The sequence below is a fragment of the Entelurus aequoreus genome, linkage group LG03 (genome assembly GCF_033978785.1).
Source record: "Entelurus aequoreus isolate RoL-2023_Sb linkage group LG03, RoL_Eaeq_v1.1, whole genome shotgun sequence".
In the NCBI taxonomy this organism is placed as follows: Eukaryota; Metazoa; Chordata; class Actinopteri; order Syngnathiformes; family Syngnathidae; genus Entelurus; species Entelurus aequoreus.
In genome coordinates this window covers 9674590-9691952 of record NC_084733.1, presented here as the reverse complement: position 1 = coordinate 9691952, position 17363 = coordinate 9674590, and the positions used below count along the sequence as shown (strand labels likewise).

Below are 17363 nucleotides of genomic sequence, written 5' to 3'. Positions count from 1 at the left end.
ACTTAAACACTGGCTGAAAATAAATCAGACATGCACCCATTAAACCATTAAACACTGTTTCCAGACTCCAGCCTGTTCCAGTGAGCTTCTGGCCAGCGTATTTGAAGCTGTGAGTGAATTGTCTGTCCTGGTCTATTGTCTTGTAATTGTGTATTGCAACTGATTGTATTGTCTGTTTTATCATGTCTTATTTATTTGGTTCTTATTTCTGTCATCGTGGTTTTAAAGTCTCATGTGTCTCACTGTGTTATTTTAGAAACCTGCCTTGGGACTACGGCTGAAAATGAGCATTTATGCTAAATCCGGCGCATTTACACTGTTTATTCAAGTGTTGATTAATGTGCACTGTCCCAATTAAATAAATGAAATACAATACAATACAATCAGGGGTGTCCAAAAAACCTGCAGCTCGTTTGTCACACATTCTATGGACAAAATGAAATAAATAAAATAATAAACCTGGATTAAAACATTACGTAATAAATAAATGTGGAGTTTGCATGTTCTCCCTGTGACTGCGTGGGTTCCCTTCCTTCCTCCCACCTCCAAAGACATGCACCTGGGGATAGGTTGATTGGCAACACTAAATTGGCCCTAGTGTGTGAATGTGAGTGTGAATGTTGTCTGTCTATCTGTGTTGGCCCTGTGATGAGGTTGTGACTTGTCCATGGACAAGTGATAGAAAATTGATGGATGGACATTTGCCCCCCAAAAAAGGACCTGACAACCAAAATGTCCGATGATGTACACATCTTACTGTTTATTGTCTCTGATCATTTCTGTGGGTCTTGTCGTGATGAACATTTACACATTTATTGAAAGCCCTCAAAAAGGTTTTAGTTGGCGGAATAATATTAATTATAGTAAAGAACAATAATACAAAGTAATTAAATATCTCAAGGTGGTACACAAATATTATTTTTACTGTAATATAGCACAAAGTTACATTGTAGATGTTTTGTTCAGGTACTTTAGCATATATTGTTTCACCTACATTGTATTGTTTTAGTATCTTTAATGTACTAAATGTATAAAAATGGCTCCCAAGTCTTTCAATTGTTCTCGTTGGAAAATGTTCGGACGCCCCTGCTCTAAATTATCTATAGGTGTGACTATGAGTGAGAGTCTCTTTCTTTCCTTATTGAGTGTACAGTTGTCTCTCGCCACATCATGCTTCTAATAGTGCAGCTTCACCACATGGCACATTTTTGGTTGTTTTTTTTGTAGCATATTCCACTACATTTTACCCCAAATTAAACATTTCTAGCATAACAATAGCTAAATGAACGACAAACCTCAATAGTTTAGTAGTATTTGGCTCTAGAGGAGACCAAATTCATAGCATGCTGTTCAGTGTCGTGGCCACTGATTGGCTCAGCCTCAGCCAACATTACTCTATTGGATTAGGAGAGTGTAAAGGTGACTAAATGTTGTTATCTATTGTCTGAATGGCTCTCATGATCTATTTAGAAGATAGTTAAAAAATTTTATGATTTACAATGAAATATTACATTTATAATTAATGATTTTTCAAAACCAACTAACAGCGATAAACGAGGGATTTAATCATTTCTGAGGTTTTAACAGCTTTTTTAGTGTCTAGTTTGCTATGAAAATGTCTATCCTTTTCAAAAATCTATTATTTTATTCGAGGTGTTATATATGACCATTTTTCATAAGCATAGCCGATACCTCACATTATGATCAGTGTCTCTATAATATCCAAATAAAACATATGTTTTCTGTGTCTACTTGAACTACTGCTATTTTATGAAAAATGGATTCCATTTCAAACCATAAGAGGTGTGAATGTATGCATTAAAAATACACATTATTTCTGTCCAGAACTGTCACTGGTGAGCTCTACAGGAAATGTACGACATTTATAACATATTTAAGTTGTATATAATAAGATAGAGAATGAACATATGTTTTGCAAGGTCTGTGTTTTTTGTACAGTCACATGTAAACAATTTCACTAAATACTTTATACCATCACCAGCAATGTGGCTAATCACCAGCAGAGGGCAGCAATGAATCACTTCCTTGGTGGCCCCGTCAAAAAATGAACATGAAAAGGAAACATTATGATGTGTCCATAATCATAAAACACCAATCATACATTAGTTTTGTATATTTTCTTCGTCCACGATTAATTAAATGTTATTGTAAATTATCTTATGCATTTGAAATTATGTTTGAAGAGAAAATGAGTCGAGAATGGATTTAGTTTTAAATAAGGCGGGTTGAATGAAAACGTCATGACGTCACAATGATGCATTTAATGTTCCTCGTAAATACTAACAATTTAGCGACTGATTAAGAACATTAACAAATACAAAATGTCATCATATTTAATTAGAACCGTTAATTTATTTTATTACAAAAAAATCCAGTTTTTTTAAAGTAGTTTTACATGTGAAAGGCTATACAACTATACCCTTCTTCTGCGTTTCTACGCTGTCGCTGCTCTGTCATTCCTTTTCCGAGTGGTAAGTGAAGGCATCACAGTTCCCACACCGGCGGACGAAGAAGTGTGGGGGATTTCAGAGCAGCCACTTATCGCGTCATTAAAATTGTTCGGTGAACACTCACAAACAGCCAAAGTCCGCCAGAAAGTTATTGCAAACAATGTGACAACTTGGGTAGACCTGACTCGTCCTCATATAGCGTAACCAAAACGTTCTTTTGCTCTCGTCTGCGCCAGAAGAAGAAGCCATGGAGCCGATAACAAAGTGGACACCGAAGCAAGTTGTAGACTGGATGAAAGGTAAACCCCTAATTCTTCTTCCTCTATTTACTATTGTCGTATTTTTGTCAGAAATGTTACCAATAATAACACTGGTGTCACTTGGAAGGCTTCTTTGTCACAATATCACTGCTAGTTTCGTAGAAACTGTGACAAAAGCGCTCAACAATGTCACTGCTTAGCATTCCACTCACTTGTCAATCAAATGAGCAAATTGGAGTCAGTCTTGTTAGATTTTTGTTCTGAATGCCTTTTGTAAAGTAGGACTAACCCTAAAGATTGCAAACAGGGGCCCAATTGTCAAAACAAACATTACAAAATGCAAAACAATAAATATATGCACTAACAAAATCTTAAACGCAACCAACAGTTACCCTATAGATGTAATAATGTCAATACAACATATCACAAACAGTGCATAAAGTGTTATTTTATATACAAGTCACTTTGTTGCTGTGTTTGGTGCTGCTTTATAGTCTAAAAACAAATGTGCTGACTATCTGAACTTGTGGGCAACTACACTGGGCACTCTGTCATTTTACAAGCCTCATATGCACTCAGAAATACCAATGTGCAAACATTGCTTATTTATCATAGAAATCACAGCTTTGGTTGTTGTAAATCTGCTCCAATGGATTGCCCTGAAGCACTTGCAAGTTCAGCCCAGGCAATGTTTTTTTTAAAGCCCTTTCACTTACTTTGTTCAGAGGCCAATGTAGCATAGTTGCCACCTGTGGTAAAGGACCGCATTATTGGGCCTAGTCACAGCATAGCTATGTGTGATGAAGGATGTCAAATGGTATGTGAGGTATGGGTGGAAATATTTGCTGCTCCCATTCTGAAACTTTGGGACAGTACAACATGACTGGTTGGATTTGTACAGAATAATAGTACTTTTTAGGGATGTAACAATATAAAAATGTCATATCACGGTTATTGTGACCAAAATGATAATGTTTATCATTACTGTTGCTGTATTGTTGAATGTGCTCAAAGAGTACAAACCCCGTTTCCATATGAGTTGGGAAATTGTGTTAGATGTAAATACAAACGGAATACAATGATTTGCAAATCCTTTTCAACCCATATTCAATTGAATGCACTACAAAGACAAGATATTTGCTGTTCCAACTCATAAACGTTATTTTTTTTTGCAAATAATAATTAACTTAGAATTTCATGGCTGCAACACGTGTCAAAGTAGTTGGGAAAGGGCATGTTCACCACTGTGTTACATGGCCTTTCCTTTTAACAACACTCCGTAAACGTTTGGGAACTGAGGAGACACATTTTTAAGCTTCTCAGGTGGAATTCTTTCCCATTCTTGCTTGATGTACAGCTTAAGTTGTTCAACAGTGCGGGGGTCTCCGTTGTGGTATTTTAGGCTTCATAATGCGCCACACATTTTCAATGGGAGACAGGTCTGGACTACAGGCAGGCCAGTCTAGTACCCGCACTCTTTTACTATGAAGCCACGTTGATGTAACACGTGGCTTGGCATTGTCTTGCTGAAATAAGCAGGGGTGTCCATGGTAACATTGCTTGGATGGCAACATATGTTGCTCCAAAACCTGTATGTACCTTTCAGCATTAATGGCGCCTTCACAGATGTGTAAGTTACCCATGCTTTGGGCACTAATACACCCCCATACCATCACACATGCTGGCTTTTCAACTTTGCGCCTATAACAATCCGGATGGTTCTTTTCCTCTTTGGTCCACAGTTTCCAAAAACAATTTGAAATGTGGACTCGTCAGACCACAGAACACTTTTCCACTTTGTATCAGTCCATCTTAGATGAGCTCAGGCCCAGCGAAGCCGACGGCGTTTCTGGGTGTGGTTGATAAACGGTTTTCGCCTTGCATAGGAGAGTTTTAACTTGCACTTACAGATGTAGCGACCAACTGTAGTTACTGACAGTGGGTTTCTGAAGTGTTCCTGAGCCCATGTGGTGATATCCTTTACACACTGATGTCGCTTGTTGATGCAGTACAGCCTGAGGGATCGAAGGTCACAGGCTTAGCTGCTTACGTGCAGTGATTTCTCCAGATTTTCTGAACCCTTTGATGATATTACGGACCGTAGATGGTGAAATCCCTGAATTCCTTGCAATGGTTGAGAAAGGGTTTTCTTAAACTGTTCAACAATTTGCTCACGCATTTGTTGACAAAATGGTGACCCTCGCCCCATCCTTGTTTGTGAATGACTGAGCATTTCATTGAATCTACTTTTATACCTAATCATGGCACCCAACTGTTCCCAATTTGCCTGTTCACCTGTGGGATGTTCCAAATAAGTGTTTGATGAGCATTCCTCAACTTTATAAGTATTTATTGCCACCTTTCCCAACTTCTTTGTCACGTGTTGCTGGCATTAAATTCTAAAGTTAATGATTATTTGCAAAAAAAAAAAGTATGAGTTTGAACATCAAATATCTTGTCTTTGTAGTGCATTCAATTAAATATGGGTTGAAAAGGATTTGCAAATCATTGTATTCCGTTTATATTTACATCTAACACAATTTCCCAGTTCATATGGAAACGGGGTTTGTACTTAATACACACATCTTTTCACCCAGTATTTTTTTCTGATAACTTACACAGATTGTTAGAAAACGGACTATTTTGCATTTTTTTGTGCTTTGATCATAGTGTTTTAGTCTTTATTTAAATGAAAAGTGTGAAAAAAATCTAGTATTATTGTTTATAATTTATGGTGGGCGTTGTGACGTCCTACTCTGTTCAGCGGTCTTTGAACGCATCGTAAAAACACCTTCGTTTCGGATCCCTTGGAGTATAGAACAATCACTCTGTCTAAAAGAGCACAGCGTGTGGGGGCAATATACACAATTAAATATCTTAGTTGCGCAGACAGCAATGTGTTTATACAAGTTTAGATTGGGGTGTTTTGTTTCTTAATGTGGAAAGACTTTAATGTCTCTTGTTTTCAGGTTAGCGTTTAGGATAGCAAGCTAGCGGCAGTCACTCCATGAGTTTATCCGTTAATAATCTCGGTTTTCCATCCATCCATCCATCCATTTTCTACCGCTTGTCCCTTTTGGGGTTGCGGGGGGTGCTGGAGCCTATCTCAGCTGCATTCGGGCGGAAGGCGGGGTTCACCCGGGGCAAGTCGCCACCTCATCGCAGGGCCAACACAGATAGACAGACAACATTCACACTCACAATCACACTAGGGCCAATTTAGTGTTGCCAATCAACCTATCCCCAGGTGCATGTCTTTGGAGGTGGGAGGAAGCCGGAGTACCCGGAGGGAACCCACGCAGTCACGGGGAGGACATGCAAACTCCGCACAGAAAGATCCCGAGCCCGGGATTGAACTCAGGACTACTCAGGACCTTCGTATTGTGAGGCACATGCACTAACCCCTATGCCACTGTGCTGCCCGGTTTTTATCGTTTTTTGCGATAAATGTAATTTAAAACAGTAATACTAACCGTCAGGAGTTGTACAGCGGTTAACATGATTACCATTTATTGTTACATCACTAGTACTTTTCTTAAAAGTTTATAGCACCTTAATCTAAATGTATTTTATACACATTTTAGCTAAACCATTATCAAATAGACTGTATTAACTGCTGGTTGAAGCAAGTCTTTTTCTTGCTCATCTATAGTTGGGAGCTAAAAGAGATTGTGAAGGGGTGAGTTTCATTAACAAGAGCCAAACTAGGACACACATGGTTAGAGGATTAGGGTTTACTCATGACACTAGGCCAATCGTACTGTGCTTAGGCCCACTTCACACCTAAAGTCCGGCATTTTTGGCAATCCTGTTACATTTCCCCTCTGGCATGGCTAAAAGTGGTGAACCAGGGCACGGCACGATTGCATGCAGAAGGGCTAGTCATAGAATTACTATAATCCGATCGCTCCTTGTATGTTTTTCATGACAACTGAAAATATCCATCCATCCATCCATCCATCTTCTTCCGCTTATCCGAGGTCGGGTCGCGGGGGTAGCAGCCTAAGCAGGGAAGCCCAGACTTTCCTCTCCCCAGCCACTTCGTCCAGCTCCTCCCGGGGGATCCCGAGGCGTTCCCAGGCCAGCCGGGAGACAGTCTTCCCAACATGTCCTGGGTCTTCCCCGTGGCCTCCTACCGGTTGGACGTGCCCTAAACACCTCCCTAGGGAGGCGTTCGGGTGGCATCCTGACCAGATACCCGAACCACCTCATCTGGCTCCTCTCGATGTGGAGGAGCAGCGGCTTTACTTTGAGCTCCCCCCGGATGGCAGAGCTTCTCACCCTATCTCTAAGGGAGAGCCCCGCCACCCGGCGGAGGAAACTCATTTCGGCCGCCTGTACCCGTGATCTTGTCCTTTCGGTCATAACCCAAAGCTCATGACCATAGGTGAGGATGGGAACGTAGATCGACCGGTAAATTGAGAGCTTTGTCTTCCGGCTCAGCTCCTTCTTCACCACAACGGATCGATACAGCGTCCGCATTACTGAAGACGCCGCACCGATCCGCCTGTCGATCTCACGATCCACTCTTCCCCCACTCGTGAACAAGACTCCTAGGTACTTGAACTCCTCCACTTGGGGCAGAGTCTCCTCCCCAACCCGGAGATGGCACTCCACCCTTTTCCGGGCGAGAACCATGGACTCGGACTTGGAGGTGCTGATTCTCATCCCAGTCGCTTCACACTCGGCTGCGAACCGATCCAGCGAGAGCTGAAGATCCTGGCCGGATGAAGCCATCAGGACCACATCATCCGCAAAACGCAGAGACCTAATCCTGCAGCCACCAAACCAGATCCCCTCAACGCCTTGACTGCGCCTAGAAATTATGTCCATAAAAGTTTTGAACAGAATCGGTGACAAAGGCCAGCCTTGGCGGAGTCCAACCCTCACTGGAAACGTGTCCGATTTACTGCCGGCAATGCGGACCAAGCTCTGACACTGATCGTACAGGGAGCGGACCGCCACAATCAGACAGTCCGATACCCCATACTCTCTGAGCACTCCCCACAGGACCTCCCGAGGGACACGGTCGAATGCCTTCTCCAAGTCCACAAAGCACATGGTAGACTGGTTGGGCAAACTCCCATGCACCCTCAAGGATCCTGCCGAGAGTATAGAGCTGGTCCACAGTTCCACGACCAGGACGAAAACCACACTGTTCCTCCTGAATCCGAGGTTCGACTATCCGGCGTAGCCTCCTCTCCAGTACACCCGAATAAACCTTACCGGGAAGGCTGAGGAGTGTGATCCCACGATAGTTGGAACACACCCTCCGGTTCCCCTTCTTAAAGAGAGGAACCACCACCCCGGTCTGCCAATCCAGAGGTACCGCCCCCGATGTCCACGCGATGCTGCAGAGTCTTGTCAACCAAGACAGCCCCACAGCATCCAGAGCCATAAGGAACTCCGGGCGGATCTCATCCACCCCCGGGGCCTTGCCACCGAGGAGCTTTTTAACTACCTCAGCAACCTCAGCCCCAGAAATAGGAGAGCCCACCACAGATTCCCCAGGCACTGCTTCCTCATAGGAAGACGTGTTGGTGGGATTGAGGAGGTCTTCGAAGTATTCCCTCCACCGATCCACAACATCCGCAGTCGAGGTCAGCAGAACACCACCCGCACCATACACGGTGTTGACAGTGCACTGCTTCACCCTCCTGAGGCGGCGGATGGTGGTCCAGAATCGCTTCGAAGCCGTCCGGAAGTCGTTTTCCATGGCTTCTCCAAACTCCTCCCATGTTCGAGTTTTTGCCTCCACGACCGCCGAAGCCGCACACCGCTTGGCCTGTCGGTACCTGTCCGCTGCCTCCGGAGTCCTATGAGCCAAAAGAACCCGATAGGACTCCTTCTTCAGCTTGACGGCATCCCTCACCGCCGGTGTCCACCAACGGGTTCTAGGATTACCGCCACGACAGGCACCAACTACCTTGCGGCCACAGCTCCAATCAGCCGCCTCGACAATAAAGGCGCGGAACATGGTCCACTCGGACTCAATGTCCAGCACCTCCCTCGTGACATGTTCAAAGTTCTTCCGGAGGTGGGAATTTAAACTCTCTCTGACAGGAGACTTTGCCAGACATTCCCATCAGACCCTCACAATGCGTTTGGGCCTGCCAGGTCTGTCCGGCATCCTCCCCCACCATCGCAGCCAACTCACCACCAGGTGGTGATCGGTAGAAAGCTCCGCCCCTCTCTTCACCCGAGTGTCCAAAACATGAGGCCGCAAATCCGATGACACAACTACAAAGTCGATCATGGAACTGCGGCCTAGGGTGTCCTGGTGCCAAGTGCACATATGGACACCCTTATGTTTGAACATGGTGTTTGTTATGGACAATCTGTGACGAGCACAAAAGTCCAATAACAAAACACCACTCGGGTTCAGATCCAGGCGGCCATTCTTCCCAATCACGCCTCTCCAGGTTTCACTGTCGTTGCCAACATGAGCGTTGAAGACACCCAGTAGGACAAGGGAATCACCCGGGGGAGCACTTTCCAGCACTCCCTTGAGCGCATCCAAAAAGGGTGGGTACTCTGAACTGCTGTTTGGTGCATAAGCACAAACAACAGTCAGGACCCGTCCCCCCACCCGAAGGCGGAGGGAGGCTACCCTCTCGTCCACCGGGTTGAACTCCAACGTGCAGGCTTTGAGCCGGGGGGAAACAAGAATTGCCACCCCAGCTCGTTGCCTCTCACTGCGTGCAACGCCAGTGTAGAAGAGAGTCCAGCCCCTCTCGAGAGAACTGGTTCCAGAGCCCTTGCTGTGCGTCGAGGTGAGTCCGACTATATGTAGCCGGAACTTCTCTACCTCGCGCACTAGCTCAGGCTCCTTCCCCCCCAGCGAGGTGACGTTCCACGTCCCAAGAGCTAGCTTCTGTAGCCGAGGATCGGACCGCCAAGTGCCCTGCCTTCGGCTGCCGCCCAGCTCACAATGCACCCGACCTCTACGGCCCCTCCCATGAGTGGTGAACCCATTGGAGGGGTGACCCACGTTGCCTCTTCGGGCTGTGCCCGGCCGGGCCTCATGGGGACAGGCCCGGCCACCAGGCGCTCGCCATCGTGCCCCAACTCCGGGCCTGGCTCCAGAGGGGGGCCCCGGTGACCCGCGTCCGGGCGAGGGAAATCTGAGTCTTTGTTGTTTCATTCCCATAGAAGTCTTCGAGCTGCTCTTTGTCTGATCCCTCACCTAGGACCTGTTTGTCTTGGGAGACCCTACCAGGGGGCATGAAATCCCCCGGACAACATAGCTCCTAGGATCATTGGGACACGCAAACTCCTCTACCACGGTAAGGTGGCAGCTCAGAGAGGAGAACTGAAAATATATGAAATATAAAATACAAAGACTCAAAACAATTCAAAAGTTATTCTCATAACACGCTGGCTCACACAGGCTATATTTGTACTCAACTAAGACATGTCATTTAAAAGGTGCAGTTCCTTAATGACAACCGCAACCTTGCACATTCAGAAATAATCAGACATTAATCTGATTTAGGACTCAAAATAATCCACAAAGCCAGGGAATATGCAGTAACACCACATTATGGAACTTAGTGAAGGGATGAGCACAGGCCAGGGAGGGAGAATCACACCCAAGTCCAGTGTGAGTCCGGAAAATCAGACTAATCGATTATCTTCATTGGTCTTTACTAGAGGTGCACCAAATGAAACTTCTTGGCTAAAACCAAAAATGAGAAAACCAAGGCTAAAAACCAAAACACAGAAATAAGTTATTATGCCAATTTGTCACAATTGCACTGTGTACTAACTTCACTGTTGCATTGCCATTGCACAAATTAATATTTATCATAGAAAATGAATTAGCTATGCACCAAATTTTTGACAGCAGACTTATCACCGAAAAGAAACGGACTCCGTCACAGTCAGATCTCAACGCCGCCACCCCAACTCAAACACAAGTCTGCGAAAAAATTCTGAAACACATTTTTTATTCCATAGAGCCAAACCGTTCCCGAATGACTTCTACATGTCAAATGATGTGCTTTTAAAAAAAACAATTTAATGACTACAGAGTTTCCCTGAGATTGCCAAGATACCTGTATTATTATTTGCTATGAGGCATATATTTGCTTTAAAAAGGCAAAAAAAGTATACATACACTTAAAACAAATCTGTTATTATTAATTATAGTATTAAAATATATTTTATAACAGTTTTTCACTAGTAGCACTGGTGCTACTAAATGAAAAAAAAATTTGTAGCACAGAAAAAATTTAGGAGCAATATGAAAGGTCTCAAATATGCCAATTTCATTATTAACACTCAGGCAAGGTACACATGTGCACTCATACATATAAACACAATGCTATCATAAGGCCTACGGTACTCTAATGCTCTATTAAACGGAACATCCCTAAACTGTGCTCGCGCTCTCGCTAACACGAGTGTAAGGCTTGGCGATATGGATCAAAACTCATATCCCGATATAGTTTGGCCCCTAAAGTAACCCAAAAATGTAAATATCTGTTGACGTATCTGAAAATCTCCACCATGCCTTGATTTTAAATTTTCGGGACTGATGGGGATCCCAAATACACAAAAACAGGTACCCACAAGTAAGAAAAGTAGGTTTTACATAATATGATCCCAATGTAAGGGGTGTTTTAAGATGAGAAAAAAGAAAAAGCCTGGACAATAATAAAAGAAGTCAAAAATCTTCTTTAAAAAAACCATTTAGCTATGCTAAATTCTTCAGCTATCAAAAACACAAAATATCAAACGTGAAAAAGTCTGTGGTTTAAATTTATGTTTAAACGTAAGCAGCAACATAAAAATAATTGATCTTTAACATTGGTGTTTTTGTTGGTAAACATCATACACACAAAGATGTTAGCCAGCAACACCAACCTGCCTGCCATGATGCTGTGTGACAGGCTGTGTTCTGAAAATTACTTTAAAAAAGTAATTAACTGTCGTTACTTTAATTTAAAAAAAAAAAGAAAGAAGTTATTGCATTACTATTGGAATTACTCTTTAATAAATATAATTAATTACTAGGGAAAGTAAATATTGCATTACTAAAACAAATTCAAATATCTGGCATAATGCAGTTGAGATAAGTTTTATGTAAAGTAGGCCTGAGTGATATGACCTTAAAATAAAAATCCCCTTTTTTCTCATAAAAAATTAGATTTCCGATTTTTTCCGATTTTTTCCCCCCTACTTTTTAAAGAAATCATTGAATACAAATGACAGCGATAATTCAAAATTAAAATGGAAGAAGATAAACATATTTAAACACACAAATAAAAAGAATATGACTCTTTTGAAACCAGAAAATTATTAATGTATCTTATGCCAAGAAAGTATATTGTGTGTCTATTTATTTTAGTTATCAAAAAAGTTTGTTAAAATATTAAAAATATTTTAGTGTGGGTACTTTTTGAGCACATTCAACAATACCGCGATTATAATGATAACCATGATCATTTTGGTCACAATAACTTCAATTAGCCATATTATTTACTGTTTTGGTTATGTATATTTGAGGGTCCACCAAACCTCAGACAGAACATATTGTATTGCTTTTTGTTGTGATTTTTAATCAAGTGCAACATTTTGCAAATAGAGAATATTTTATTTTCATTGTGTTTTATTCAACCTGGATATTTAACTTTTACATTCCAATTACAATGTTAAAATACACAAGAAATACAAGTTTATTCCAATGAAAGGGTATACTTGCATTATGAATTATTATTTCATCAGTGGTTAATTTGGTTTCAAAATAATGTTGGCAAAAATGTTGTTTATCTGCAATAATTGTTTATAATATATCGTCAAGCAAAATTTGTCATTGGCCCAGGACGAGGTGATAATGCTCATTTCCTGGAGACGCAATTAGCATGTTAATGGCTAACGAGCTTAAATGCTAACAGGAATACAAGACACATTAACGTCTTACCCCATTATAAACTCCCGTTTTGCCTTTAGTATTAAACACTCAAAAACATTCACAAATTAAAAAAGGGAGCTAATATTTAAATTTAAAATAATAATAGAACAATATTTAATGTTTTGCCAAGGAAAGTATATATTGTGTGCGTGTATGTTTTGCTTATTTATTTATTTTATGTATTTACTTGTTTAATTATTAAATATATAAAATAATTAAATAGAACTTGGTGAAAAGATTTCATTGTGTGTAAGTACCGTACCTTTTGAGCACATTCATTAATACTGTGATAATGGTAACGTGATAAATTTGGTCACAATAACGTGATATAAAATATTAAGATCGTGACATCCCTAGAGTCTTTTTTAATTTTTTTTTAATAAAACTTTGTCAAAATATTTTAGTGTTTATAAATACTTTTTGACCACATTCAACATAACGGGATAATTTTGATCACAATAACTTGTTATGAAATGTTCACATCGTTACATCCCTAATTGAGAGCCAGGCTTTGTGTAGATCTGTTAAATTTGTTTACTGCCTCAGTGGTTATTTACACAAACACAACAGTAAAGTTGGGTTTTAGTCTAGTTTATTTCAGACATGCTTAACAGTGTTAAATTCAAGTACATCATATGTTTACACTAGCACAATTCAAAATGTCCAAAAAGGAGTGGGGAGAAGCAGCTTTTTTGTTTTTTCCCCAAGTATAAACAGCAGTGTTGTTGGATATATACCCTTTCTATCAGGGGTGGGCAATTAATTTTTACCGGGGGCCGCATGAGCAACTCGAGCACTGCTGGAGGGCCACAACGACAATATTTCAATTAATTATTGCTCAATATTATTAAGATAAAGATAAATAATAATAATAATAATTAATAATAATAGTAATACTTCAACATAGTGTGTGTAACAGCATTCCATGAATAATATAAATAAATTAACATTAATAATAAATGACAGTAAAATAAGCACACGTATGACTGAGGAGTCATAGTGTAACTTTGTGTGGTGTTTGAGTTGTCCGACTTTTTGTGTGGCCTTAAACGCACCAGTGGTTTAGTGCTGTGCGTGTTGGTGACAGATGACAAGTTGGTTTTGGCCTGGTTTGTACGGCAGAAAATGACTAGTTTTTCGAGATAGAATTGTTTTACTCATGTTTTTGGTGTGGTTATGTCTGAATATAAACAGTTTTGCTCAATAAAGTGATCTATATAATTCCTGTCCTCGAAGCATCTCGATAGACGTTACAATAATTGAACGGTGTTCAATTGAACGGTGTTGACGAACACCGTTAGGGCCGCTTGTTGTCACTGTCACTCAAAGTTGCATTGCAAAATTACATAGAATAAATATGTTTATTTTGTTTAGAATTCAGATGGGATTTGATTTGGTGCGCGGCATATATTTGCTGCGCGCAGCAGACGCTTGAGCAGTGCGCAATTGCGCAGGCACGCACCTTAGAGGGAACGTTGCTTTGCAGTCCATGTCTTGTTGGAAACACGCCATTCGTCATCAACTTTTCTCTTTTTAGCGTCTCGGGTGTAAACCGTGCATCACTTGTCGCTGCATGTGCACCTTCACTCGCAGGTTACACACGGACACACGCCCATAAATAATACTTTTCAAAATAAAAGCAGCACAGTTGTATTGCGCGCACGACATAGATGTTTTTTCAACTTTATTTTGTAATTAATGATTGCAGCTTTTCACATTCACTCACAATCACGCACACGCATACGTCCACACGGAAGTAATACAAATAACGATTTTCAAAACAAAAGCAGCACCGTTGTATTGCACACTCGACATAGATACTTTTTAAAATGTATTTTGTAATTTATAATTGGCCTCACGCGGGCCGGACAGGGACGCACAAAGGGCCGGATGCGGCCCGCGGGTTGTATTTTGTACTCATTCACACAAAAGGGTTGTTTCTTTCTGTTATTAATATTCTGGTTCCTACATTATATATCAATATATAACAATACAGTCTGCAAGGGATACAGTCCGTAAGCACACATGATTGTGCGTGCTGCTGGTCCACTAACAGTACTAACCTTTAACAGTTAATTTTACTCATTTTCATTAATTACTAGTTTCTATGTAACTGTTTTTTATATTGTTTTACTTTCTTTTTTATTCAAGAAAATGTTTTTAATTTATTTATCTTATTTAATTTTATAAATTTTTTAAAAAAGGACCTTATCTTCACCATACCTGGTTGTCTAAATTAGGCATAATAATGTGTTAATTCCACGACTGTATATATCGGTATTGGTTGATATCGGTATCGGTAATTAAGAGTTGGACAATATCGGAATGTCGGATATCGGCAAAAAGCCATTATCGGACATCCCTATTAATTACTGTATATCACATTATAAATCGAGACTTAAGTCAGCTGTGACGGGCATATTAGCGGTGTGATAATACAATGTGAAGGACATGCCTAAACTGAATATTGGTGACACATGTCTTCTGTTTTCAGAGATAAATTTTTTATGAAAATGGTATACTGTTGTTTTCACAAACTGACACTATGAAACACTTTTGTAATTGTTGGTGTTTACAGGCTTCACAACACGTCATGTAAATAAACTGCCATAACAGTTTCCAGTTAAAAGAGCCCCAGAGTTGTTGGTCTGTGTAAAAGAAGTAAAATGTAACTCTCAGAAATGCTGTATTTGTTCAATCTCATTTGCCTCGGACTGTTTTCTTCAGAAGGACAGTGGCAGTTCTTTGTCTATTGATGCAGTTGTTAATCACTTGTATTGTTGAAAGAGATCAAGCAGTGGCTGGTGGATGTTTATTGCCTGTGGTTCTTTCAATTTAAACACTGTTGTCTTTTGTTTTGGGGACTCGTGATGCCCTAAAGCGCATTTCCTCAACCACAAACTCTGATCTTTCAGCTTGACCTGCGGTGTGATCGGTGTGCCGTATGTCACATGTTACCAATGTATGTAATAGGGGTTATACCATTGAAATGATAAAACCACGCACAAATTCCTGACAGTTAGTGATAGTTTGTTAGTTGGTTACCGTTTCAAATTTTAAATATCGTAAATCCGTAAATGATTTAAAAAACTTACGGCGATACAGTACTTCTCATTTCTTGGAGAAGCAGCTAGAATGGCTATCGTTAGCTCAAATGTTATTAGGGATGTAATGATTACCGTTATAATGATAGAACTCGGTAAAATTCCCAACAATTAGTATTACCATTTTATGTTAATTATCATAAAACTGTGATTGATTATTGTACTTTGAAAAACTCATCGTGATACATTAGTGCTTATTTCCTTAGGAATCAGCAAGCATGCTAATTTCGAGCTAGCTTGAATGTTAACATGAATACAAGATACATTAACGTCTTTCCCGAGTCCGACCGTTTCAAAAATGTTTTTTTCTTTATCATTAAGAAACACTATAAAATGTTTACACATTAAAACTAAAGAAAATCAAAAACACTCAAATAATAATAATATGGATTTTAAGAAACTAGAACAATGTTTGTTTCCTCTGCCAAGTTATTTTCAAATACAATTTGGTGAAATAATTTCAATGTGTGTAAGTGTAATTTTTGAGCACAATAACCGTCATAATTTTGGTCACAATAACCATGATATGAAATGTTCATATTGTCACACCGCTAGTATGTAATGAACATTACTAGAGACATCATATAGTATGGCAAAATGTTGTTTGTCAAAGAAATATGTGCTTTGAAGGCGTAATAATTTGAAGTACTTGAAAAGTCTGTGCCATGCTCAGTTTGTCAGTTTCATGCATTCCATTTTCCAAATATAGTAAACACGGTCATAGCTTCAGCTGTGATGGGTTGGCATTGGCAACCACACAGGGATTGTTAAAGGCAAATACAGCAGAATAGTTTCTCATGTACGCAACACTTAAGAGTTTATTTTTCCCTTGTTGGATTCCTTGTGACCGTGAGTACGCCTGGCAACTTTTGAAAAGGCATTCCAAACATGCAAACCTGCACAACTACTGTATGTTGGCACACTTATAACCAGTGTGTTAACGAGTTTAACCTGGAAGTCCTTCAAAAATGTTTATACTCAAGTACAGACAGTTTTCAGGTTTATGTTATGTGAGAGGAATTGGATGAAATGGGCCGCCCATCTGATCATGTTGCCTTGACTTTAATCCAATGGTCGACAGTACACTCGGTGACTAAAAAGGTCAACCATTTCTATCATGACCTGTTAAAATATTGATTAATAACTATGCATAAACTATTTGTGTCTGTTTCCTGCTTCTCAACTAGCATCAAAGTGCCAAAGAGGTAATTAGCTTGTCATAGAGGTGACAAACGGGGCAACTGTGCTTTATTCTTTGACTACTTTGTACTTGGAAAAATAACGGGACTGTGTCAGAGTCCACAAATGCTATCTATGCCTGTCCCCTGATGGCAACCCCTAGACGCTTATTCTGCAGAAATAGTGTTAAAGGGGAACTGCCCTTTTTTTTTTTTTAGAATTTTTCCTCTCGCTCACAATTATTATGAGAGACATGACGACGGATGGATTTTAAAAAAATGCATTCCAACTTGTAAATAAAAGTCTGCTTACACCGATGGGATCTCCTCTATTTCGCCCATAAAATACAATAAATAACCCTTTTAAAAACCAGTAACAATACTCCATTTACATTTCATGATTTGAATATTAACCAAGCATTAGTAATATTGTT

The 17363-nt window shown here is 40.4% G+C and overlaps 1 protein-coding gene across 2 annotated transcripts in view; it reads left to right on the top strand.

Annotated features, from left to right (window-relative positions):
• The first annotated feature begins 2463 nt into the window (after positions 1–2463).
• The window catches only part of LOC133646107 (connector enhancer of kinase suppressor of ras 3-like), a 127662-nt gene continuing 112762 nt past the window's right edge, over positions 2464–17363 (top strand). The window contains exon 1 of one of the 2 annotated variants that reach the window (XM_062041121.1): positions 2464–2770. In XM_062041121.1, coding sequence (XP_061897105.1) covers positions 2719–2770 — 52 coding nt within the window. In that variant the 5' untranslated portion in view covers positions 2464–2718. The remainder of the gene's footprint in view (positions 2771–17363) is intronic. The other variant, XM_062041120.1, reaches the window with a different exon arrangement.